The sequence below is a fragment of the Melospiza georgiana genome, chromosome W (assembly GCF_028018845.1).
Source record: "Melospiza georgiana isolate bMelGeo1 chromosome W, bMelGeo1.pri, whole genome shotgun sequence".
In the NCBI taxonomy this organism is placed as follows: domain Eukaryota; kingdom Metazoa; phylum Chordata; class Aves; order Passeriformes; family Passerellidae; genus Melospiza; species Melospiza georgiana.
The window spans coordinates 251,645-276,785 of NC_080464.1; the positions used below are offsets into that span (position 1 = coordinate 251,645).

At 40.5% G+C, this 25,141-nt stretch overlaps 1 protein-coding gene across 3 annotated transcripts in view; it reads right to left on the reverse strand.

Annotated features, from left to right (window-relative positions):
- Nucleotides 1-24,749, reverse strand: part of LOC131095401 (transportin-1-like) — a 100,817-nt gene extending 76,068 nt beyond the window's left edge. Inside the window, exons 1-3 of one of the 3 annotated variants that reach the window (XM_058043094.1) lie at nucleotides 24,630-24,749; nucleotides 21,123-21,198; nucleotides 13,349-13,498 (exon numbers count right to left, since the gene is read on the reverse strand). In XM_058043094.1, the coding sequence (XP_057899077.1) occupies nucleotides 13,349-13,498; nucleotides 21,123-21,198; nucleotides 24,630-24,734 (331 nt within the window). In that variant the 5' untranslated portion in view covers nucleotides 24,735-24,749. The remainder of the gene's footprint in view (nucleotides 1-13,348; nucleotides 13,499-21,122; nucleotides 21,199-24,629) is intronic. The other 2 variants (XM_058043093.1, XM_058043095.1) reach the window with 2 other exon arrangements.
- Between the last annotated feature and the right edge of the window lie 392 nt (nucleotides 24,750-25,141).

Sequence of the window (25,141 nt, forward strand, 5' to 3'; positions counted from 1 at the left end):
TGGCCCCTCGAAACAGAAAAACTAAACGCCCTTAAATTCCTAGTTCAGGAACAATTAAATCAAGGACATATTGAGCCATCAGGAAGTCCATGGAGCACCCCTGTGTTTGTAATTAAAAAGAAAACAGGTAAATGGAGATTACTCCATGAGTTAAGGAAAATTAATGCAGTTATAGAAAGTATGTGTGCTTTACAGCCTGGAATGCCATCCCTAGCTATGATACCTGCTGCCTGAGACATTTTGATTGTTGATTTGAAAGATTGTTTTTTCACTATTCCCTTACATCCTGATGATATCCTAAAGTTTGCATTTACAGTGCCCCCCATCAATCATGCAGCACCAGTCGAGCGATATCAATGGAAGATGATCCCATAGGGTATGAAAAATAGCCCAATAATTAGTCAATGGTATCGTGCACAGGCACTCTCAATAGTGAGAGAACAATTCCCAGGAGCATACTGTTATCATTATATGGATGACATCTTGATAGCAACCCCAACCAAAGAAGGCCTTGTGCAGATTCAGCCAAGTTTGAAGCAAGCACTGCAAGAGTTACGGTTGCAAATTGCACCAGAAAAGCTGCAGCAGCAACCCTCATGGAAGTACCTGGGAGTTAAAATAGTAGATCAAACAATATAGCCGCAAACAATTCAATTTTCAACCAAAGTTCGGACCTTAAATGATGCACAAAAACTTTTGGGTATCATCAACTGGGTAAGACCTTACTTAGGGTTAGCCACCCCACAATTATCACCTTTGTTTAATATTCTCAAAGGTGACTCTGAGTTAACCTGTCCAAGGAAATTATTCCAGAGGTGAAAACCGCACTTGAAACAGTAGAGTGGGCCATAACAAACAGACAAGTTTATCAAATATGTCCTGAAGTTTGTATTACAGTGTTTATTGTCATTGTTAATTTACATCCTACAGGAATCAGTGGTCAATGGGACGCTCAGTGGTCTGACCCACTACACATTTTAGAAAGGATCTTTTTGCCCCATCAACCTAAAAAGACATCACCTACTATTTTTTAATTAATTGCACAACTAATTATTAAATGCCGTCAAAGGTGTTTGCAGCTGAATGCTAAAGATCCCTCAAAAATTATTACAACAGTACAAGAGGAATATTTTGAATGGTGCTTTGCAAATAACACAGCACTACAAAGTGCTTTACAAAACTTTACAAAGCAAATTACTCTTGAGGTTTGACTCTTGAGGTCACACTTATCACCCAGTCACAAACTCTTGCAATTAAGTGAGACCACTGCATTGTCTCTGAAACCACTAAACCATCGCACACCCCTGAAAGGTCTCACAGTTTTTACTGATAAGTCTGAGAAAACAGGAAAAGCCATCGTGACCTGGAAAGATAACAATGAATGGCAAACGCTAGAGGGTCGCGATGGTAGATCACCACAGCTACTTGAATTACATGCTGTAGCCATGGCTTTTCAACGTTTTCCTCATGTTCCTTTAAATATTGCAACTGATTCTGCTTATGTTGCAGACATCACACAACAATTGGACCGAGCACTGTTAAAAGAAATTGATAATGCTGCACTATTTGAATTGTTAAAAACTTTGTGGCACACAATCCAAGTCAGAACATGTCCCTATTATATATTGCATATTTGGAGTCATACAAACTTGCCGGGCTTTATTGCAGAAGGTAATGCTCGGGCTGATTAGCTATCTAGTCCTGCTTGGACAGCGCCATAGCCAGATATGCTAGCACAAGCAAGAGCATCACATGCCTTTTTCCATCAAGGTGTTCGAGCCCTACAACGACAATTCCTGTTAACAAATACAGAGGCACGCAATATTGTTAATACTTGTGCTGACTGTCAAGGCCACATTGCACCACTGCAGATGAGAGTTAATGCCCATAGTCTGCAAGTCTTACAAGTTTAGCAAACAGATGTCACACATGTCGTGGAATTTGGTCGCCTAAAATACATGCATGTTTCAATAGACACTTTTTCATCTGCCATATGAACCTCAGAACACACTGGAGAAAGAAGTCACAATGCTATTGCACATTAGCGATTAGCCTTTGCTGCCCTAGTCATCCCTCACACTATAAAAACTGACAATGGCCCTACATATGTCTCACAGAACACTTGACAATTTCTACAACTCTGAGGTGTGTCACACCACACTGGTATTCCTCATTCCCCTGCAAGACAAGCCATTGTTGAGCATGCCCATGGCACTTTAAAGCGTTTCTTTGAAAAACAAAAAGAGGGAATGTGTGGTAAAACCCTGCAGAGTAGGGTGGCCAAAGCTTTGTATATGCTGAATCATCTCACGATATTGCCAAACTCCCAAAACCCTGTTATTTTAAATAATTTTTTATCATTACAGTCCTCTAGTGACATTGAGTTGCTCAAATCTAAGGTACTGGTAAGGGACCTCATTACCAATAAATGGGAAGGTCCTTGGGACCTTGTCACTTGGGGGTGCAGGTATGTCTCTATTTCCACAGATTCATTCAACGGGTACCTGCTCGGTGCATGCATCCTGCTCTGCTCTGGATCACAACCAACAACGCCTCCCTGATGGCCCCACAGCAGATGCCGTAGAACAGTAACCAGAACAACCTTTTGCACCTGCTGTATGGAAATATGGAACCTTTGGAATGACAATTTACCTATGACTTCACTTAAACCTCAAGAGTCAAACAACTAAAAGACATTAGTAGCAGAAAGACGTGAAACTTTTAATTATACACCTGGAAGACCAAACTGAAACAAGAAAGCAAAGTGTTCCCTCTGATAGTTTTTTTAATTGACTTGTTTAAAACAAATAATAAATGAAACTTCCTTAAGTTTGAGTGATTCAGTTACAGATGTAAATAGCCTGCAGCATGGCACCCAGTGAAATTGTGCTCTTACTGATCTTTTTTCATTAGCTCCTGGACATGGTTGTAAAAAATTTGATGATGTGTGTTGTGGGAGAGATTTTAGATCAATGGCTGGAAAGGTTAGGCTTGTCAAGTTGGGTGAAGAGCCTCATTCAAACTGGGCTCATCACCTTTGTGTTATCATAATTGTTTTACTGATTGTGCCGTGTTTGTCGTCCTGTCTATCAAGGGCCCCATAGAGGATTACAAGGACTGCCTCTGTACTTGAAAAACAAAAAGGGGGAACTGTGACAGCTATCAGCTGGCCTGAAAGCCTCACAGGCACAAGTAACCCTGACCTTAACTCAATGAGCCTATACCTGTGAAAGAAAGGAAACATCTTTGGGAGAGAGGGCACTGAGAGGCAAAGAGACTTGACTGCAGAGAACAGACGCCAGCCAATCCCTGATGAGCATGTACACAGGCAGCTATTGGTCAGTGAATTCGGTGGCACCAAGATTCTAGCCAATCGGGGTCAACCATATAAATGCAAGTGGTGAACATTAAAGTTTTGCTACTGCCACATGAACTTCAGAGCATTGTGTCGTTTCTGTCTCAACTGCGACATTGTCTCTCCACACATGGTTGACTGAGGGTGCCATCTTGGGGGGAAGGGCTTGTCTGCCATTTTCCCTTTGTCTTTCAAGTCACAGGGTCATCAATGGAAGGCACCATTTTGAGGGAGGGGTTTCTCCATCATTTCATTTCTCTTTGATCCCAGGGAGTTCATGAGATTTCGCAATTTTGTATATAGTGATTATTTACTGTTATTTTTTGCCTGTTGCTGTTTCATTTTTTAGTAAACTGTTATTTTTTCATTTATATCTACTTGTATTCATTTCTCCTTTTTGGTGGAAAGGAAATAGTTAAAAATAAATGGGAGGTTACTAATTTTGGAGTGTTTGTCCCCTTAAATTGTCTTAAACCAAGACAGGTCTTTAAAAAAAGTAGAAATGTCCATGCAAACTGATGTTACAGCTATCAGACCAAAGTGTTTGCCTTTTATACATACCTCTTCTCTTCGATAGTATGCCAGGCTAAACAAGAGGACATTGACTTCTTTAAGGAAGGATGTAACTGGTATATTCTGAACTGGGATGGGGGTATTAAACAGCATTGATCTTGAAACCCTGGCTAAAAAGTCAGTTACAACCATTAGTGATTTGAGTACAATAGAGCAATTTTTAGAGCCCTCCTTATCTGCTTTAGGAAACACTAAGAGGTTCGCTTCAACTTTCTTTTCTGAGACAGAAAAATATCGAAATGCTGATAATGAATTACTGGCTGATGCTTCAGGAATTACTCAATGTAATGTGTCTAGCACTAAGCTGCATCCAAGCTCACTTATGGCTACAAACTACCAGTGCTGCAATAATTAGAGAATGAGGAAATGGATTTTTTACTTATTGAAATTTGAAAGGTAATTGGGGACAATGAAACTAAATTTCAGAGGGAATTTCAAACCTAGTGGTCTTCAACGAGATGTTACTATGACTCAGTCGCTAATAAGGCCACAGCTTTTTTATGGACAATAAGAAATGCTTCAGTGTATACCTAGCCTACTTCTGGGCAGGACAGAGTTAATTTTTTGCAGTAGCAGGAGGGGGCATGGTTAGTGCTCAGAGGTTATTCTATACCACCTCTGGTCATTGCTAGAGGAGGGGAGAAAAAGACTTGCTTCAGAGGGGTTGAGAAAACACAGTGGGTGGAGCAGTCCAGTATTGTTTATTGTCAGGGGCTTTCTATGTAAATAGTTTCTTTTTCTTATACCTTTTATTATTAATATTGTTGCTGTTACTGTTGGTTTTCTTATCTCATTGCTAATTCAAGTAAATTGTTCTTATCTCAGCCTGTGATCTTTGTCTTTTGTGCCTCAAATTGGTGAGGGAGGGAAGCATCGTGTGGTTTTAACAGGAGTATTACATTTGAAAATAACATTCCTAAACCACTACAATACCATATACCAAATCATTACACTGGGACTAAATCACAACAAAACCATAATCTATCCGTTGCAACACTGAACATAGGCTTTTAAAAACAATCCCACACACACGGCAAACAATTGAGGTAGATGCTTGTATGGTGAGAGTATGACAGGGACATAGATGTTAAAGTAACATTTAAAAAGCCCAAGATACCTGTTTAGAAGCAGAACAAAGCATTTGTCACTTTGAAATGTACTCCGACAACGATCCTGAATCTGTCCAGGTATACATAGGACAAGGATGTGCATATTTAAGAACCCCTTGTGCTAACAGTAAATAACACAAAGATCCAGCTTTCTAACCACTCCAATCTATAAATTTGTAACTTTATTAACATAGAAGGATGTGATGTCAACTATTTCCTACAAGAAACTGTGTTCTAGAACATATACAGCAACTTTGTGTTATATGACACTTTGTCTCCAACACCTAATGGAATGGCCATTACCCTGGTCAAAAAGCTGTTGGAACATCCTGATCTACACAAACTAATAAAACAACTGATTTTATTGTTGTTAGATTCTACTTAAAAGAAGTAGAGAGAGAGATCCCCCCTCAGAACTCAGCAGCAAGCTGTAAGATTTTGAGCATCACTTTTGTGCTGAGTGTTTCAAATAGCAGAAACCTAATCCCAGTTTCTTCTGAAGCACTGCAATGAATTTAAGCTCTTCTCTCAGACTTCCCCTTCATTATTTACTTAAAGCTTAGACCTGAAACTAAAGGCAAAGTGAGTGAAGTTTTGTAGACCAAGAGAGACACATCTGAGAAATCAAGTGCTTTAGAAGAAAAAAGAGATTCCCTGAAGTCTCTACATTTCAGAACAAACATTTGCCTCAAATATGACCTAAACCTCTGTCAGATACACTTGTGAAGTGTGTCTGAATTTGCAGTATGAACCCAGCACATCCCTCTAGCAGGGAGGGATAGTCATAAACAAAAAGCAGTTCCTGTTCCCCATAACAAACATCTAACTAGCATATTAAAGACAAGATTAAAAGTTTTAAATAGAATTGATTCAAAAATACTAGTGAATAAACTAGCCATTGCAGCAAGTAGCCTAACAAAATTGAAGCAGCCTTTATAGTAATCTCTATTAGTATTAAGAACTAGCCAGTGACAAATTTCAAAAGTACTGCCAAAGTAAAGAAGTATGAAAAGGCCGAAGACCAAGACCACAAGTTGATAGTAAAAACACTTAGTATAGTTCAAAATAATGTGTCTTTAGCTTTCAGTTGTATACAAGCACAGTTATAGATACAAGCCACAGCAACTCTAATCATATGAGAAAAAGGTGAAAGTAATTTTCCAGCTGAAATTCAAGAAATTGTGTAAAATAATGCAATTGATTTTGAAAAGAAGTTTCAATCTTAGTAGACTATGGTGAATTTCACCTATGATCCTCTTTCTAATGTAGCAACTGCCTTTGTGCTTACCGTACCTAATACCACTGTTTATGTTATCCATCCCACCATTGCCCTAGGATTAAACCATAAAAAAACAATACTCTATCCTTCAGAACATAGAGTGTAAGCACGAAAGATAAATAGAGAGTGGCAGACAGTAAACTTAGAATCCTGCATTACTAGAGAACAGATGAGATTCATTTGTGAAAGCAATACTATTAATGCTCAAGATGTGTGTTTAGACACTGAACAAAATATTTGTCACTTTGAAGTTCATCCAGTCACTGACCAGAAAACTGTGCTCGTATTTACTAGAAAAGAGTGTGTGTGTCTGAGAACTGCCTGTGCTACTGTACAAATTGATAGCAATAATGTTATTCTGTCTAGTAAAAACCATTCTAATTTCTGTATTTGTAATTTTGTTAAGATTATTGAGTGTAATTTTTCGTATTTAGTACCAGTAACATCCCACCAGCTGATTAAAGCCAATTACACACTGTATCACAGACTACCACCTACCCCTATTAAGATGAACCTTACATTAGTGAAACAATTAATTAAGCACCAAGACCTATTAGAAAGCTTAAAAGAAATCCAAAAAAGAAAAAAGAAAACCTTAATTACTGTCCAACATGACACAAAGGAAATAACCACAGTTCTACAAAGAATAAAACAAAATATATATCATCACTAGTAAAATGTGATCTTTAAGTAGTCACCAACTGAAAATAAAATCTTTAATAAGTTGTGCCACCCCATTGTAGTTTTACTAATATTAGTTAAAATAAGCTTAAAATTAAATTATCTATTATATTGTTAATTTGAAACTAAAGAATGCTACAACAAATAGCTGTACTAACATCTTCGTCAAACGTACATAATGAAACACTAAAAGACACTATCGTGAAAGTTTTCATTAAGTAAAAAAATTTACTTATTTCCTAGGAAAGGGGGGAATGAGACAGAGTAAAGATCCATTCTGAATTAGGTGAAGTGTCTAAGAAAGGTGAAAAGTCTGTGAGGCCAAAGTTGAAGGAAAAACTTGCATGCGGAGACAGCAAGGAGACAGAGAAAGAAAAACAGAAAAGACCACAAGTTCGATTTGCCCCCGACTTAGAAATTCCTTTGATAAAGAAGAACTGGTGCTAAATGTCACGCGGAATGAATATGTATGAACTTATTGTGGAACTGTATGCATATGCATTTAGAAAAGAAATAAAAGAAGACCCAAAGTCTTCAGAAGCACACTTGCCTTTTTAGAGAAGCTTGCATGCATCGTAATAAAAGCATACCAAGCTTTACAACTTTTATAAAGTTGTAAAGTTTCTTCTTTTCTCCGCAAAACAGGAAAGTTGGAAAACACTAATCACTGTCCCAAATGATGTGGAAAAAAATACATCATGTTCTAGAGCAAATAAAAAGGGATGGAGAACATAACAAGTGGGACAACTTGTTTGGATGCTGTTGGGAGGAAACAGGTAAAAGCAGAAGAATGGTGAGGAGGATGGTAGATTTGCTCAAGGGACCTTGCAGCTGGGAATACCAAGGCCTGGAGAATAACAGTGCAGGAAACTCCATGTATTATGCCTACTGCTGTTTATCCTCTGTCTGCTATGAGAAGTAGAATCTCTATGTAGAGATAACATAGGTGTTTGGAGAGACTTGGAGACCCTCTCACAGACATGCTTGAGCTCACAGTCTTAATAGATGGAGGATCAAATCTCAGAGGTCATAAAAAGTACAGAGGAGATAACAGCATAGTGGCAAACTACATGTGTGTAGGTCCTTGATAAATGGGTGCAAACAGCAGCCCTACCATCCGCTAGGAAGGACTGAGTCTATTGGTGCTGTGTTCCTGCTTGTGTGTCTCCACCCAGGTGTTGCTTCAGGATCCTCCATTTAGTGAGGTAATGAAATAAATTTATTTCTTGCATTTCAGCCGTTGCTTTGTGGTTGTTTTGGCCACCTGCCTGCGTCAACTCACACAGATGGTCTCCAACCACAATGGGCATTCTGGACTTAATGTTACAACTTGTTATTGCAATATTGTTATTAATTGGAATCTGGTTTTTATTAGTAATCAGTGTATATATGTGTCATCTTTTGCCTGAGAGACATTTAAGGAAGTAATGCAAAGCTTCCAACCACTAGTAAACTAGACAGGCCTCTGTGAAAAACACATGTTAAAAGACTAAAGAAGCCCAGGAACTTCCTCTTTCCCTTCCTGCTGGGAGTGAAGTAACACGAGTGGGCGACCCTTACCACGGGGCCAGGCCGGAAAGCCCTGCTCCGGGACTGGACTCCCTTCCCCTGGGCCCTGGATGGAGCTGGCCTTGCTAACATCTAGCTGCTTGCTACACCACCCCCCCTCCCCCAGCCTGGGGCCCAGCCAAACCCGCTGGGCCCCGGGAGCAGCCCCAGGTCGGCGCTGGGATTTTACCCCCGTAGAAGTTGTCCACAACAGTCTGGCAGGGGGAAGGAGAAACCACTAGCTCCCCCCCTCCAAGAGTACTGCTGCTGCTGAGTTCTAGCCTGGCTGATTAAATCTGAGCCGCCCCTCCAGCCACAGCTCCTGCAGTCTATAGCAGCCAGCCCAACCAGAGTCAGGTTGACGATCTGCAGGCTCCAGGCAACATGTTAATGCTTTAAGTGCTTCGATCCTCCCTCAAGTGAGAGAAAGGAACAAAATACAAGCATATAAAGGAACAAAATGAAAACATCATGGTCAGTGAGGATGAAATTAAGTCCCAGGTGGGAGGGATGAGGAGATGCCTTGATTTTGGGGCTGAAATCCTCTTGTAAGCTATGGAGAAAAATACTCTTCTCCCTATAACACATAAAACTATGGGGAGATGAAGGGTTCAAATTGATATCAAGCAAAAATCTCCATACTAAAGTAAACAGACAATAAAGTAGCTCTGATCCCATGGAAAGTTTGAACAGAGAAAGAGAGTAGTCCTGTGTCCCCAGGAGAAGATGATTTTTGAGATAGATAATGAGAACTTTTGCCGTTAATCCACTCATCTTTAAAACAATACCCCATAAGTCAACATAGCCCATAAACAAGCTGTGGGAAGGCTTGTGGAAAATGAGAGGGGCTTCACAATAGCAGATTTCCCCCGGGAGGCTGCTATTCGTGACCAAATTAAGAACCACGAGAGAACTGTTTTTCCTCTTGTGGAGAAGTCTCCATAACATTAACAAGAAGAACTTTTCTCCCTAAGTAAACTGAAGAAAGATTATTTTAGAGGTAGTAAACTGACTAGAAATTTTAAGTTTTGTTTCTTTACATTGACAATGGAAAAGAAAAAGTTGTAGGGAAAAGTGTTCTGAAGGGTTTGCTTTGATTCTTATTACTTTTTTTTTCTTTTAGTTACTATTAAAAAATTTTTTATTATACCCTCTTAAAATTTTGAACCTAGTTTGTATTCTCCTAATCCTATCTCACAACAGGAAGTAAGTACATTGGTAATTGACCAGCACCAAAACCTACCACACTCTTTAATGCGTTAACCAGAAAATCTTAAAATTAGGGAAATCGTAAGTTGGCAAACCAAAACCACTACAATAGGTGTGGTACCTAATCCAACAAATAAGGATACTAACCCTTCCAGAAGTATATAAATTGAAATAATAAGTGTTTCTTTTGCCAAAATTGATAGCTAACTATGTATTATGCTCTGTTTAATATTTCTGAATATTTCTGGCTAAATTCTAACTGATTTTGATAATAACTTTGTGTGTAAACATGTAATGTATAATTATAAAATAGCTAATACTATCAAAGCACATGAGTTGAAATAGCAAACCTTGGGAGATTGATGTACCTCAACATGTTTAAGGATAATGTACACGTATGCAGTGGATGCTTTTATAGCATGAAGGCAAGAGATACCTGCATTACTATTTGATGAGATAACAATTGACTGAAGTCACATGGTAGAGTGTAGCAGGATGCTCTGCCTGGAATGGGGAAAACTTGAACAATGTCCTATTTGCAAAGTTATCAGAGATAAATGAAGAAGGGGGAGTCCTGCTGCTTTTGGTGTTGAACAATGCTGAAACCAGTGTGACTCATCAATCTCAAAGTTTAACACCCTGATAGTGAGATGAAGATGTGGTAGACCTGGTAAAATACTCGGATAAAGGAACAAATTATACTCCTGATAATTTATCTAAAGCTGCTGAGCTGACAAAGCTGGTCTGGAGACATATGACTGACAGTCAATCACTGTATACTATAAAAGTCCAGTCCCAAATTTTAATGTCAGGGTCTTTTAACATACATCTCCTTGACGTGTATCTGTGGAGATTCCTCCCTTAAATGGGGACACCTCTCAAGGTTACTCCTCGAGGCCAAGTAGAAGAGATTTGCTCACGATCATTGGTATGAGTGAGTAACATCAATCTCTACTCAACTGTTTTAACTAGCTTTACTATTGCTTCAAAATAGTACACTATACTACACTAGACGTTATAACTCCTATACTGTGCAGTAAATAATTCTGATTAAGATATTTTTGTCTAATCATTATCATAATAAGTCATATATATATTTATATAAATACATCTGGTTTGTCAGCCTTAATCCTGCAGAATAAAGTTCTATAAAGATTCATTTACACCTATATAATCCTATAGATGTAAACTGTTAACCAAGTCTGGGGCTAAGACTGGATTCAGCTGCACCTAGGCTCCTCTCTCTGAGGAGTTTTAGAAAGCAAGGCGGTTCTTTCTGCATCTCGTGACTCAACCAGAGGGCTTCTCTAATAAACTTTGTCTGAAACTGTCCTACTTTGCCACAAAACAGCCACCCTGCCCCAAGCCTGTAGCACTGCATGGAGCTGCAGGACCTGGCACTTGGAGTGAATGAACTCAACAGACTTACAGGGTCCATAGTCCATAGACTAAGGGAGTATATGTGTGTGTATACCTATCAAAAGACAGGTGATGGGGAACTGGGAACTGTGACCTGGCATGATGTCAATGGTATGGAATTAGAGGAGGAAAATGTTCTGGTTTCTGCTGGGAGAGCTCATTTTCTTCTCAGTAGCTGGTACATTCCTCTGTTTTGTATTTAGTATGAGAATAATACTGATAACACACTGATATTTTGTTTGTTGCTGAGCAGTGCTTACCCTGAGACAAGGGCTTTTCAGTGTCTCATGCTCTGCCAGTGAGGAGCTGCACAAAAGAAACAAGGAGGAAGCATAGCTGGGACAGTTGATCTTACAATATATAATATAAAGTAATTCATGCTTAAGGGGAAAATGTATGAAATAAAAATTGTAAACGGAATCTAACATCCAACAAGCCTCTGACCACGAGCAACCCGGAGACAGATTACCACATTGGAATTACAAAACTCCTGGTGGCAGCAGGAGAACAATGCCTCGTTTACTAATAAAAGAACGTGGCCAGCATGGAGATGGGCTTCCTCCCGAGCCATCAGGGAACACCCTAGGACGATCATCACTTGGCAGATATCATCAATCAAGATAACCCAAGTCACCAAGGAACATACATCTGAATACACAACTTCCCCTGACATGATCAGCGCCTGCCACTACCCAGGAAACAGCAATTGTCCATCCCTGCACAGTGAAAGAAACCTTCATACATATGTGGGGTTACAAAAGAAATAGGGGCACCTCTGCCTCAGGCATAAAAAGCTGTATAAAGCAGCCCTGCTGGAAGGTATTCATGAACAGAGGGATATCCGATGCGATAGAGGTTGGATATAGGTTCACCCAGCACCGATCTCGGGCTCAACGCTGTCTCTTTGGCTGTGGTTTTTGAGGACCGTATTTTGGTTGCAAAAATGAAATCTTTTGCATTTATTGATTTGGCTTTCTTGTTGATCATTATAACAATCTGAACTGGCTAAGGGGATATTCCACACCATAGAACATCATGTCCAGTATATAAACTGGGGGGAGTTGGCTATGAGGGGCCAAATGCTGCTCAGGGATGTGCTGGGCATCAGTCAGTAGGTGGTGAGCAACTGTATTGCGCATCACTTGTTTCTCTTGCCTTCTGTAACTCTATGTTCTTCTTGTGACAATTATTAGTAATATTATTTGCATAATTTTATTATTGAAATTATTATTTTGTTTCAATTATTAAATTGTTCTTATCTCAACCTGATTCTCCTCCCCACTAGGGGGACAGATGGGGGAGTGAGCAGGCCTCTGTGTGGTACTTAGTTACTTAGGGGTGAAACTATGACATTATTTTGTAACAGAAATCAGCTGACACAGGCTGAATGCCTTTCTGAACTTGCATCCAATCCCTGTTTTACTCTACTGTACTTAAATATACATTAATTTCAGGTTTTTTTTCTAGTTTTTGAGTGGACAAGGAAAATTACAATTGCAATAATTGGGGGAAATCATATTCTCAAAGACCAGACAGAAAACCAACATTACCTAAAAATAAGTAAAAATACCAAATATTCATGTTATGGAAGAGGTGTACTAAACCACAGGATTTAGGAAATAAAAAAAAAAAAAAAAACATACAACAAAATCACTTGTAGCTGGTGTTCTGATCACCACACATTATCTACTGTTTTCTGATAGAAGCTATCTAAAAAACATAAACTCATTTATGTTAATGTATGTAACATCTGGTGTAATGATACCCCGAAGAGGTGTGCATATGGGGAAGCAAAGAGGAAATGCACAAACAGAAGTGTTTTACAAATGCAAGTGGAGTGCTGAAATAGTTCTGAACTCAGAACCTTTACCTTACTCCTGATTTTGGTAAAAAAATTGGCAGCAAGCTGAATTTTAGCAGATTCAAGTAAACTTATGTTCAGTCACATTTCAAGAGATACGAACAGAATTGCTAATTCAGTTCTAAGAAAATAGGAAAGAAAAATATATTTGTATATCCAAACTGAAGATTAATATCAAAATCAAATCATGATGTAGTTGTGACAATTATCAGAAGCAAATAGTTTTAGGAGTTTAATAACTCTCACTAGCACAGCTCTCACTTATATCAGTAACATTTTCAGTGTGCAGAATACAGTAATAAGAGTAAACTTACCTACAGTAGCTCTAATTAAGGGGGAGGAATCACCAATATTGTTCAAACATTCACTTTTAATGAAGTCAGTTACTCCATTTGGAAAGTTGTGAAAATGTGCTTTTACATTATTCTTCAAGATGAGACCACTCAAGGAACGTGTTGGCTCATCTGCAAGAGAAAATAATTGTGTTTCTAACTTCCATCAGTTCTTAGGATAAAGTAGATTTGCAGAACAATGCAACAAGATCAAAGCTTACAGTGATAAATATTAATCTTTATTTCCTTATCCCTCCTTCCAAATACAACCATCAATTTATATAGCAAAGTGTTTTTAGTTTTAGAGTTCACTTGTGAGCAGATTCATGTTTAGTTCTTCAACCAAGGGCATAAGTAACTTGGTATTATTTCTGAAGCATGCTGAAAGTGAGATGTGGATGTTCTACATAGAAAGGATTAGTTTATAATAAAAGAAAATTTAAATTTAAAGTTTACAACAATCCAAATCAGCCTATACAGATAATTTTAATCAGCATTTTAGCTTTTGGTCAGTTGTGCACCCCCATCCTACCCACTGGTGGGTTGGCATGAGAAGCAGAAAAGGCCTTGGCTCTGTGTAAGCCCTGCTCAGCAGTAACTAAAACATCCCTGTGTTATCATAGTTTCCAGTACAAATCTAAAACACAGTCCCATATCGGCCACTGTGAAAAAAATTAACTCTACCTCAGCCCAAACCAGAAGAGAAGCCCTGATTTTGGCAAAAAGTAAGGATGTTTAAAGTTCATTTGCACCGAGTTACAGTTTACACACAGATCTATTATAGGCCTTCAAAACTATTAACATCCCCAAAGAAATATAAGAAAAATAAGAGATATAACTTTCAAATATAAAATATTTTAAAACCAAGTTAGTGCATCATAACACAAGGACTCTTATCATACCCATGATGACTGACTGAGGGCCATTAAAAATACTTTTTGAGTGCAACCGTTGCTAGTTGAACAAAAATGGCACTTTTAAAAAGAGGGGTTATGGTTAAAATTAATTTTAATCAACTGATTATGAGTTCCAAAACCAGAATGCTGTATACGAGTATTAGAACAAGATTTAAAAATATATTTCAGTCTTCCTGTCTTAGGTTGGAAATGGGGGTGTGTATTCTATTCCTATCTGTTAGAGGTGGGGCAGTTATCTTCTCTTAATTGGGCAGTTTCTTGATCTCTTCCACAATCAATCCTCCCTCTGGAGAGATATCTTCGGTTAATGGGCCATTGAGTGTCACTGCATGACTGATAAAATTACATCATCCCATTGGAAGAAACTCTGCCCAGAGGGAGGAGCCAAGCATTCCTATCTGGATGTAATCAGAGATTTGGAACACCACAGGGAGCCTTTTCCCACTGGATTCCCCAGAGAAGCAGCTTTCTTCTCTACTGGATTTTCAGAGGAAGACCAAGCCCATCTACAGCACCACTGAACCTTCAGAGAAAAACTACACCCTCCAACAGGATCACTGCTTCAACAGAACCACATTTGTCACTTCAGGAGGACTACAGCCACCATTTAATTGGACTGCTACCAACACCCTGACCCACAGGGTGTCAGGTTGTATTCTGACTCTGTCAGTGGTTTGTTTTCTTGTTTGTACTATTGCATTTGCGGTTTTAATTTTCCTAGTAAAGAACTGTTATTCCTATTCCCATATCTTTGCCTGAAAGCACCCTAATTTCAAAATTACAATAATTCCGAGGGAGGGGGTTTACATTTTCCATTTCAAGGAAGGCTCCTGCCTTCCTTAGCAGACACCTGTCTTTTCAAACCAAGACACTTCCTAAAGAAGCACTAATTTTCATTCTCTGTAACTATAAATATTGATTGACAAGCATCGCTCTTACATAGAATTCAGTAACTTCATAAACTAGGAATCCACCCAATGCATATATATTTAAGACTTCCATAACTTTGCCTATACTACAGGTTTTAAATACCTACCAACTTCTAAACAATGTAAAAATAAAAGTTCTTGAAGGGCACTGCATTTCAAGGGCCAAAAACTTTACTACGAGAACAGATTTACAATTTTAAATAAAAACAGCAAAAACTAGATGAGCAGACATACCTCTGTCAACTACAGAATGTGGTTATGAGATGTGACAAGTATTATTATCATTATTATTATTACTTAGGAAGTCAAATAAAGTAATTTTATCATTTTGCTTAAAATTTTGAAGACGTCAATAACAAAGGTCAGGTGGAGAATATCCTAAAGGAGGACATTCTTACTTGAACTCTTGATCAGTCTCAGGTTCACCTGAAATGCTCTCTGAATTCAAGGTAAAATCTCTCCATTTATTATTACACTAATTTAATATGTCAAATTATTATTTCCTTGCATATTTATAATCCACTGATAGGTATGCTCATATCCAAGTAATCCAGTCCTCCATAAGCAGTTATTCAGAATTAATGTTGCATCTGGCCAGGAAGTAAGCCAAAGGCATTTTCCTTTCATTTACACACTATTTACAGCCCTTGCAAGCCACAATGAAAGCATTATTTTTAGCAGCCACAGTTAGACACAGAATCACAGAATCATTTAGGATGGAAAGGACCTTTAAAATCATCAAGTCTAACCATTAACCCAGTACTGCCAAGTCCACCACCAAACCATGTTTTCAAGTGCCACATCCACAGAGCTTTCAAATCCCTCCAAGGATGGTGACTCCATCACTGTCTTGGGAAGCCTATGTCAGGGCTTGACAACCCTTTCATAGCAGAAATTTTCCCTAATACCCAACCTAAACCTCCCCTGGTGCAACTTGAGGCTATTTCCTCTTCTCCAGTCACATGTTAACTGGGAGAAGAGGCCAATCCCCACCTGGCTTCAACTTCCTTTCAGGTAGCTGTAGAGAGTGATAAGGTCTCTCCTGAGCATCCTTTTCCCCAGGCTGAGCCCCCTCAGCTGCTCCTCATCAGACTTGTGCTCCAGACCCTTCCCCTGCTCCATTTTCCCTTCTCTGGACATGCTCCAGAACCTCAATGTCTTTCTTGTTGTGAGGGGCCCAAAACTGAACACAGTACTCGAAGTGCAGCCTCACCAGTGCCAAGTAAAGGGGAACAATCACTGCCCCGGTCCTGCTGGCCACACTATTTCTGATACAAGCAAGGATTCAATTTACTTTCTTGGCCACCTGGGCACACTGCTGGCTCAAGTTCAGCCACTGTCAATCAGCACCTCCAGGTCCTTTTCCACAGGGCCACTTTCCAGCCACTCTTCCCAAGCCTGTAGTGCTGCAGGGGGTTGTTGTGTCCCAATGGCAGGACCTGAAGTGTGGCCAGGATGAAAAATTATGGCCAAAGCCCTCTCTTACAACCCTATAAACAGCAGTCCAAAATAAGACCCTTTGAGCTCTCTTGGCCCACAGCAGCTGCAACCAGCAACCTCCCTGAGTGAGTCCTCTGAGACACAGCGAACTCTTAAGTTTGCTATTCTCGGAGGATTGCCAAACAACATTAAATCCTGGGCTGATGTGGATGTGACAGCCTGGTCAGAGAGCAAGAAAACGAGATAAGTTTTCTCACAGCGGACTTGTGAGACTTTTAGGGAGTTGTAGAGAAAGGATGATAACTTATTATAAACAACCTGAAGGTGTTTTCCTATTCTCTGTTTTTCTGTTCTCACCAAGGATTGTTTGGGAGAAAAGTGCTTTTGTTAATTAGCCAATCAAGTGGAATGTATCTGAACTGTCTATAAAAGAGAAGAGTTTTTCGCATTAAAGCTGTTGTTGTACAAACCAGCCTGCTTGGAGTCCGTGCCTCTTTCTTACTCGATAGTGACAGGCTGATACCCCCCACTCCTCAAGGCTTGACCCTTTGCCATTGAGAAGATGCAAAGGCATCTGAAGTGAATGTTTCACTACCTTTGAGAGGAATTTTTCACAGACACCTTGTACAGACTTGTCATGGTTTGATGCTGGCGCAATGCCAGTACCCCCATGAAAATATATTCTCCTTAACAGCTGCTGTGAGATGTGACCAGGAATAGAGCAGAGCAGGCTCAAACTTAGAAATAAAAAAAGAAACACTTTATTAACCTACAACTATAATAAAAGGAACACACACAAAATTCAGAATGAAAAAACTTCCGAAACATTCCTCCTCCCCCCCCCAGTTTCCACCCAAGCACAGTGAGACAAAATCTTAGATTCTAGTCAAGTTACCATCCCTCAGATAATCAACTCTCAGTTCATCAAGGAGAGAGGAGTCCCTCTTGTACTATAGGCTTCTCCAGGAAACACAGTTGAAACCTCTTGTGTTTCCATGTCACACATGGCACCACCCGGAGAACATTTGCCATCATGACACCCACCCACCCACCCACCCACCCACCTTCCTTCCTTCCTTCCTTCCTTCCTTCCTTCCTTCCTTCTACAGTGCTCTCACCACCGTTCATGGACCAAACTGCTCATAAGGTTGCTTTGCCAAGTACCAAAAAAGCAACAGTTTCTCACTTTTGGGACAAAGGTCCCTCCCATTTTCACTCCCCCTGGGGCCGAGGGTCTTGAGAACAGAGATCTTCCCTGAAGACAGAGGGCACCAGCACACCCTCCTCATCTTTCTCTGTTCTCTCCACTCCTGCACTTGGCATCACTGTAGCAGGTCACTCTCCTGCACTGGCAATCACTACAGCAGGTCACTCTCTTGGCTCAAGCCATTGCCTCCCCCTAAATGTAGTCTCTGTGTTACAAGAAATTGGTTCGGTCTATGGCTATGCAAGAAAAGTCCAGCCAAAGGCCACTCCATCATCTCCTCCCACCTAGGATTCTTCCCCATCTTCTTCTGACATCCTTCACTTGCTCAGACCTTCACGACACTTGCCCATTTCCTTCTATTTCATGTCTGTCTCTCTTCTCGTTCAAATCAAGGAGGAGTAGTGTTTCGTAAAGTTTTCACTATCCAAGAAAAGGGTTAAAATATCAGGCTCTGCCTGCCCAGAACTCCCATGGCAGCCGGGCACCTTCTCGCAGCATGCCCCCCCCCTTTCTCCTTCAGCAGTGCTGCCAGCACAAGATATCAAATTTCAAGGTGGCACAAGCACAGGCACAGGCTCTCTCCCTTTCTCTCTATCCCAGAGGGTGGCGGGGGGGAGGGGAGCTGCCCGATGCCTCTCAGTGCTCCTCCACCCTTCCATCCTGCAGGGGCCTTCACACCCCTTCTCTGTCCAAGGCTCTGGCCTACCTCACCCCGGCCGCATGGCTTCCCCTCCCCCACCCAACCCGTGTCTGGGCTGTGGAGGCCTGACCTCTTTCACCAACCCGGAACCAAGAGAGAGTTCCCCTGAGAGTTCTCTGCTTTTTAACCCCCTGTGTTCTCAGAGGCATATCCATGTCTTCTGTGGCCACATCAGGTACCAATATTCAAATCTGAGCACTGATTGGTTTGACCACAACCTCCCAAAAAACTCACTTGCTTATCAACCTAGGACAAGACTCTTTATATCTGTGTCCATATGCTACAGCAAATGCAGAGGAAACACTGCTCTCTGAGATTCTCAAGTACTTTGGATTTGTAAATTATGCCTGTAAGAAAGTTACTGTTGTGCTACAGTAAATCCTATATGAATCCCTTGATAAATTGTTTAAGTTATAAATTAAGTTAAATGCTGTTAAGGTGCTGTCAAGTTTAAGTTAGGATAAGTACTGATAAGTTTAAGAACTGTTAAGGTTAAGTGCTGTTGGCCCTTTAGGCCATATTAGTTTTTATCCTTACCCTTTTTATCCTTTCGTCTGTCCCCCACCCCACCCTGATAATTTTGGATTTATTTCAGTTCGGATTGATTGACTGGATTTTTTTTTTTGTTTGCTTTTCCTCTGTGTGCCCTAATCATCTAGTTAGTAGAATGAACCTTGCCAATGAAGGTTGTTGTGCTTTTGCTTTTATTTTAAACCTGTTTTTACTGATACCTTTGCCAGTGATTCTTTAAGCAATATTAAAACACTCATTCAATTCATGACACAGTGGGAGCACTAAATTGGAGAGTACCATTCCTAAGGCATGACAGCTTTATTTGGTGCCCAATGTGCAGCACAAAGGCTTGAGATAACAACAGATCTGACAAGAGAAGTTTGGAAACTAATTTGATCTAACCATTTGATGTATTAGGTGTGGAGCCATTGGTCACAATGTTGCTTGGTCTGTTTATGTGGGTGTGGTGCCGAATCCTGTGTCTGTTCTCATATATGCTCCTTGTGGTGCTCTTTTTCAGAGCAGGGAGAGGGATCAGGATCGCTTTGTTGCCATACGGTAGGATATCAGTTTATGACGTGATAACATCAAGTGCAATGAAGATCAATTGGGATGTATATTCAGTGTTGCTCTCCTGCCCTGGCCTTGGGTGCTACCTTTGGGAGTCCATTAATAATTGTACCCATCCTCTGGGGGAAACAGGGGAGGATGAATTTCCCCAGACTTTACCCCCTTTTCCTCCTTCAGGCCTGTTACATCAATTTTGGGGAATTTTGAATTCCCTTTGGATGTTAAGTAAAGCATGTTCTTGCTGCTACATCTGCCAGGTCTCCTCAGTGCAGTCCACACCATGTTTAGAGTTAAGAAAAAGGTTTCTAGGGAGGTTATTAAAAGATCTGCCCTGAGTGTAGATAGTCATTACTGATCATTACCAAGGAATTGCCTGAATTTTCCAACTGGGAGAGGCTACACTATGCCATAAACAGTTTGTACAAATGTCCATAAAAATAAGCCAACAGTAAGAAACTACATTATTTTTAGAATTAAGGCTTCAGAATGAAGATTCTACAGACATTATATTTGGACAATTCTAGGATGTGATTATGTGGTTTCAGATAGGGTAGAGTTAATTTATTCTCAGTAGCTGTTACAGTGCTGTGTTTTGGATTTAGAATGAGAATGGTGTTGATAACATGCTGATGTTTTCATTTTTTGCTAACTCATGTTTATCCTAAGTCAAGGAATTTTTTCTTGTCTCGTGTTCTGCAAGTGAGGAGGTTCACAAAAGAAACTGGGAGGGAGCACAGCTGGGACAGGTAACCCAAACTGACCAAAGGGATATTCCACACCACAGAATGTCATGCCCAGTATATAAATTGGTGGGAGTTACCCAGAAGGGTGGTGGATCTGGGTTCGGGAAGGGGGGGTCTGGCATCAGTCAGCAGATGGTGAGCAATTGCATTGTGCATCACTTGTTTCTCCCTTTTTGTTATCATTATTATTATAATTTACCATTATTACTGTATTTTACTTTATTTTCAATTATTAAACTGTTCTTATCTCAACATATAAGTTTTACTTTTGATTCTCCTCCCAGGAGTGTGGGGGAGAGATGGGGATTGAGCAAGCAGCTGCAACAGTAATCTTCTAAATATTTAATAGATTGATTACTAGGGAGATCACAATCACAACTGGATTTAGCAGCATGTTTTATAATGTGTATAGTAATGATTCATCACCATGACATGCAAAGTTATTCCACAGTTTCACTGTAGTCTGATAGAAGTATGATGCTCCCACATTTTTTTTAAGATTTCATTGGAATTTTAGAATGGTATCTCTTTCAAGACTGAAACTACAAGCACCATGTTATCAGTTTTTTTTTTCACAAAGATTCCCAAGAGGATAAAAAATTCTTCTACATGACTATGGAGATCAACCCACCAGCACACTGAGTATAAAATCAGTTTCCTTTTTCTTTCAAGCTAAATGAAATCATTTTTTTAAATAAAAAAAATAGAATAAACCAGTCAATATCCCAAGAACTTACCTTCAGACTTCAGCTTTGTAAGAACAAAAATCAGGTAGTTGTTGAAATCTGGATACTGATTGAGTTGTTCTAGTTTCTGAAGAGAAAATCTGTTAAGGAAATTAAAATCTTCACACACAGCATTTATAGCTTTCTGAATACTATGATTAAGTGAGCTATGTACTACTGCATCATTTAAAAATGCTATGACTATAAACTCACAACATACAGGCTATGAACACTTTAAAAACAATTTCTGTGATTTTCATACTGAAGCAGTAGCTCTTTAGTTATGCTGAAATCTGAGAAAAGAATCCAGGAACACAGAAATTCCTGCCCTCCCCCAATCCCCTACATTCCTCTGCACAGTTTTAGATTTCAAAATTTGCACTTAAAAGTCAACAAAACCTAAGGAATCCACTGAGGCACAATCACATAAGACATCATTTTTTTACTCCACAATAAATAAAAGCATTTCAGCATTAAAATACAACAATGATGATTTTTATAAGCTAGTCACTTTAATATTAGTCATATACATTTTTATGATGCTAACTAGCCAGTCTGAGCTTTCAACTGCGAGAAGCTGTTTCATTGTAAATTCCCAGATATTTGTACAAAGAAGTTCAAGTTTATCCATGGTCTCTTTAAAAAAAATGCTGTACACAAAACAATTTTCTAGAGACACCTCTCTGAAAAAGCATCTTACTAGCAATACCAACCTCTTAACTATGTTCTCTGGGGCAACTGCAAAAAGAATTATTATGTTTCTGCACAATTAGAAGGTACGTAGCTGTTTTTCTAAAATTTGTTATTACTTTTGCCTCAAATTTCTAAGTATTCTGCCACTGCTTGCCTAGAACAGCATTCTGGCATTCTCCTTGTATCTTGTTCTCACACCCTGGTATTAATTACTAGTATGCTCAACAATATTTTATGTCATAAGCATGCAGTTACCAAATATACTAGATTTCATCAGTATGGCAAACAATGAAGACATTTAGCAAAAAAATTATTTTTAGAACTAGTAGGATTATTTGCTTCATAAGCATTTATTTTACTTGCTGTACAGCTAAAGCTCTAAATATTCAAAGTTGCTAAACCCTGACCATACATGATGTTGACATTGATGGGCCTTGCACTGATCAATAGCCAGATGCCATTATTTGAAGCAGACCTTTAAAATGCAATTTTACATGAAAGCTAAATTATAATCACTGCTGCTATAATCACTTTTGTATTTGAAATACTTAAGAGCACCTGTTTAAATCTGGGGCATTATCAGAACATATCACCGAAGGGGTATAGGGGACAGACAAAGGTGACACAGAAACTCCATCGTCAGAAGGCATGAAAAGGCACTTTTTATTAGAAATTCACAGTTCTTATAGAAACAATGGTGGACCTAAGACCTGATTGGCCTTTAGGAAGCTTCTCTCACCTATTGGTCAAAAAGGGACAACTCCTTCTTGTAAACATCTTTGACAAACAGAGATTGCCTGCCAGGTGCAGAGATTGAGATAGTAATTATTTTAATTTCTTTCTCTGGTCTTTCTCACAGCTTCTCAGGAAAATCCTGGGAGAGCTGTGTCTCTCTCTGTTCAGAGAATATGTGATTACCACAAGAACACTTAGGAACTTCTGTATAGTATTTTTCATAGGACTCAATACCATCTTAGGAATCTGAAACATGGCTGCAAAAACAAGGTGAAATCGACCTTCACCTTTCAGGTAAGAACAGAAGCCTTCCAAGGTTTGACCACATCTACTAGGAAAAAGCCAGGAAGTCAAGCAAATTTGGCTTCAAGCTAAAGTCCTAACACAACATACATACGTATTCTTACCTACATAAATGTTTTGTTGCCTTTTGTGAAGACCTTCAAGCAAATGCCTTAAATAAAAAGAGATCAAGATGCTAAACTCATATTCTTCATAGGAGGATATCCTTTCAGGACTTCTAGATATTTTAAAGCACCTCTATAGTTAGCTTAAGGAACAGGAGACAGTAGATGAGAGCTTTATTTTACAAGACTTATGCTTCTACTAGACTTAATGTGAAATTTTCCTCTTTCAGTCTTTGGTCCTTAAAACCTTGCGATTTCATCACTTCTACAGTCAAGAGAGACCTGAGGGGGGAACAAACAACTCCACATGTTGGAAAAGAAATGAAATTTAGCAAAATATTTAATTATAGTGAGTTGTGTGTGAACTGGTTTGTTAAAAAGTAGTTTTGTAGCCGTTGAAAAGTGTGTTGAATTTTGTGTGTAACCTAGCAGGTAGTCTTAGGGATTTAATAAATAATTAAACTAGTGCAGGAAAGTAAGAATGCTAACCTGTCTGGAGGCAGCATACAATGCTCTTAGAATAAGATAAGCAGAGGATTAATGATCTTGTTTGTGAACCAAGGAATGTATCACAAGGGGTCTGTGACCAGGCAAGGGGAACGGGGAAACTGTTTCTTGGAGACTTTGTTGTGAATTGCATGTATAAGAGGGAAGCACCCATACGTGAATTTGGGGGCTCGGGTTTTAGGGACGTGAGTCCCCCAAGCTCCCCGGGCCCTAAATAAAGCACCCACAAATCTTATCCGAGTTTTGTGTCATTTATCAATCGGGCAACACACACCCAAACAACAAACCAAGAATCCACAACACTAAGGCAAAATGCACTGCAAAGCTGCACAAGCCACATAGGGTAGATTTCACTCTTCCTGTAAGATGTAAAAAGTGTAACGAACAGTATTTCAGGCTCAGGATTCTAGGCAGAAACATCCTCACAACACAGCAAAACACGGTCAGAGCCAGCAGGTCATGGAGAGCCTGCAGTCGGCTCCACCAGGAACGCTCCTCCCACCAGCTCTGGCTTTTGCCGTGAATCCTAACCCTGGATTAGTTTAGGAAGCCCCTGCTCACCCCTGCTTTGCTGTAGGGGCGACAGCTACCCCGCGTCCCATCATCAACTCTGCCTGGCGAGCAGAGGACCCCCCCCCCCCCCCCGCTCCGGCCTTCTCGGTTGGATATGCTGAGAATAAGGGCTAGGTGCTGGCAGCGGCCCAGCATGGAGTAATCTGGAAAGGCAGCAGATACCAAAGCCGCCACAAAGGAGCCAGGGCTTCAAAAATTAAAAAAAAAAAAAAAAAAAAAACAAAAAAACAAAAAAAAAAACAATAACAACAAAACAAACAAACAAAACCAAAAACCCAACAAAAACAAAAACCGAACCTTGGCTCGGGGTTCGCAACAGGTGTCCGGGCTCTCGGCGAGGGAAGGCGGCCCTGCGGCCCCATAGGCCGCCTTAGCGGTTCAAATGCCGCGCCACGGCCACCCGCTCAAGCGGAGGCTCAGCCCACAGAGTTCGCTGTGGCGGCTCGCCGGAAAGGCCCGGCCGCCACCTGCCTACCACAGCACTGGTCTGTGGCCGCGCTGCTCCCTACCCAGAGTCCCCAGCCTCCCTAGCGGTCGCCCGGACGGCCGCAGCCCCGCTCTGCCTGCTCCGCCCGCCCGCGGTGTAGGCCTTGACCAAGGATACTTGTTGAACGGCTCTCTGCGTGGTGGTGTCCGGAGACTGCGATTCCTTGAGCAGCTGCAGGATCTGTAGAAGCCCCTGTTCATCAGGCTTCCACTCATACTCCATCTTGGCTTGCTGAAAAAAAACATCAAACAAGAGAGGAAGGAAGGAAGGAAGGAAGGAAGGAAGGAAGGAAGGAAGGAAGGAAGGACGCTAGCTAGCTGGCTGGCGGCATGATGCCCGGCCTGCTCTCGCCCGGCCCCACAGGACAGCACTAACCTGCTCCAGTACACGGACTGAGTCACGGCGAATTTGCAATCTCGCTCTAAGAGCTGCCTTGCGTCCTCCTGGGTCCTAGCGCCACGCACGCCCCGCCCGCCAGCGCCGCCGTCAGCCTTTCCCCTGTGCGTTCCACACCGTCAGGAGCCTGGGGGCGACAAAAGGCGAGCCCCTCAATTCTGGGTGGGGGGAAACGGGGTACCTCATCCACAGCCCTTCCCCACCACCACCCGAAACCAGAGAGAACGCTCCGG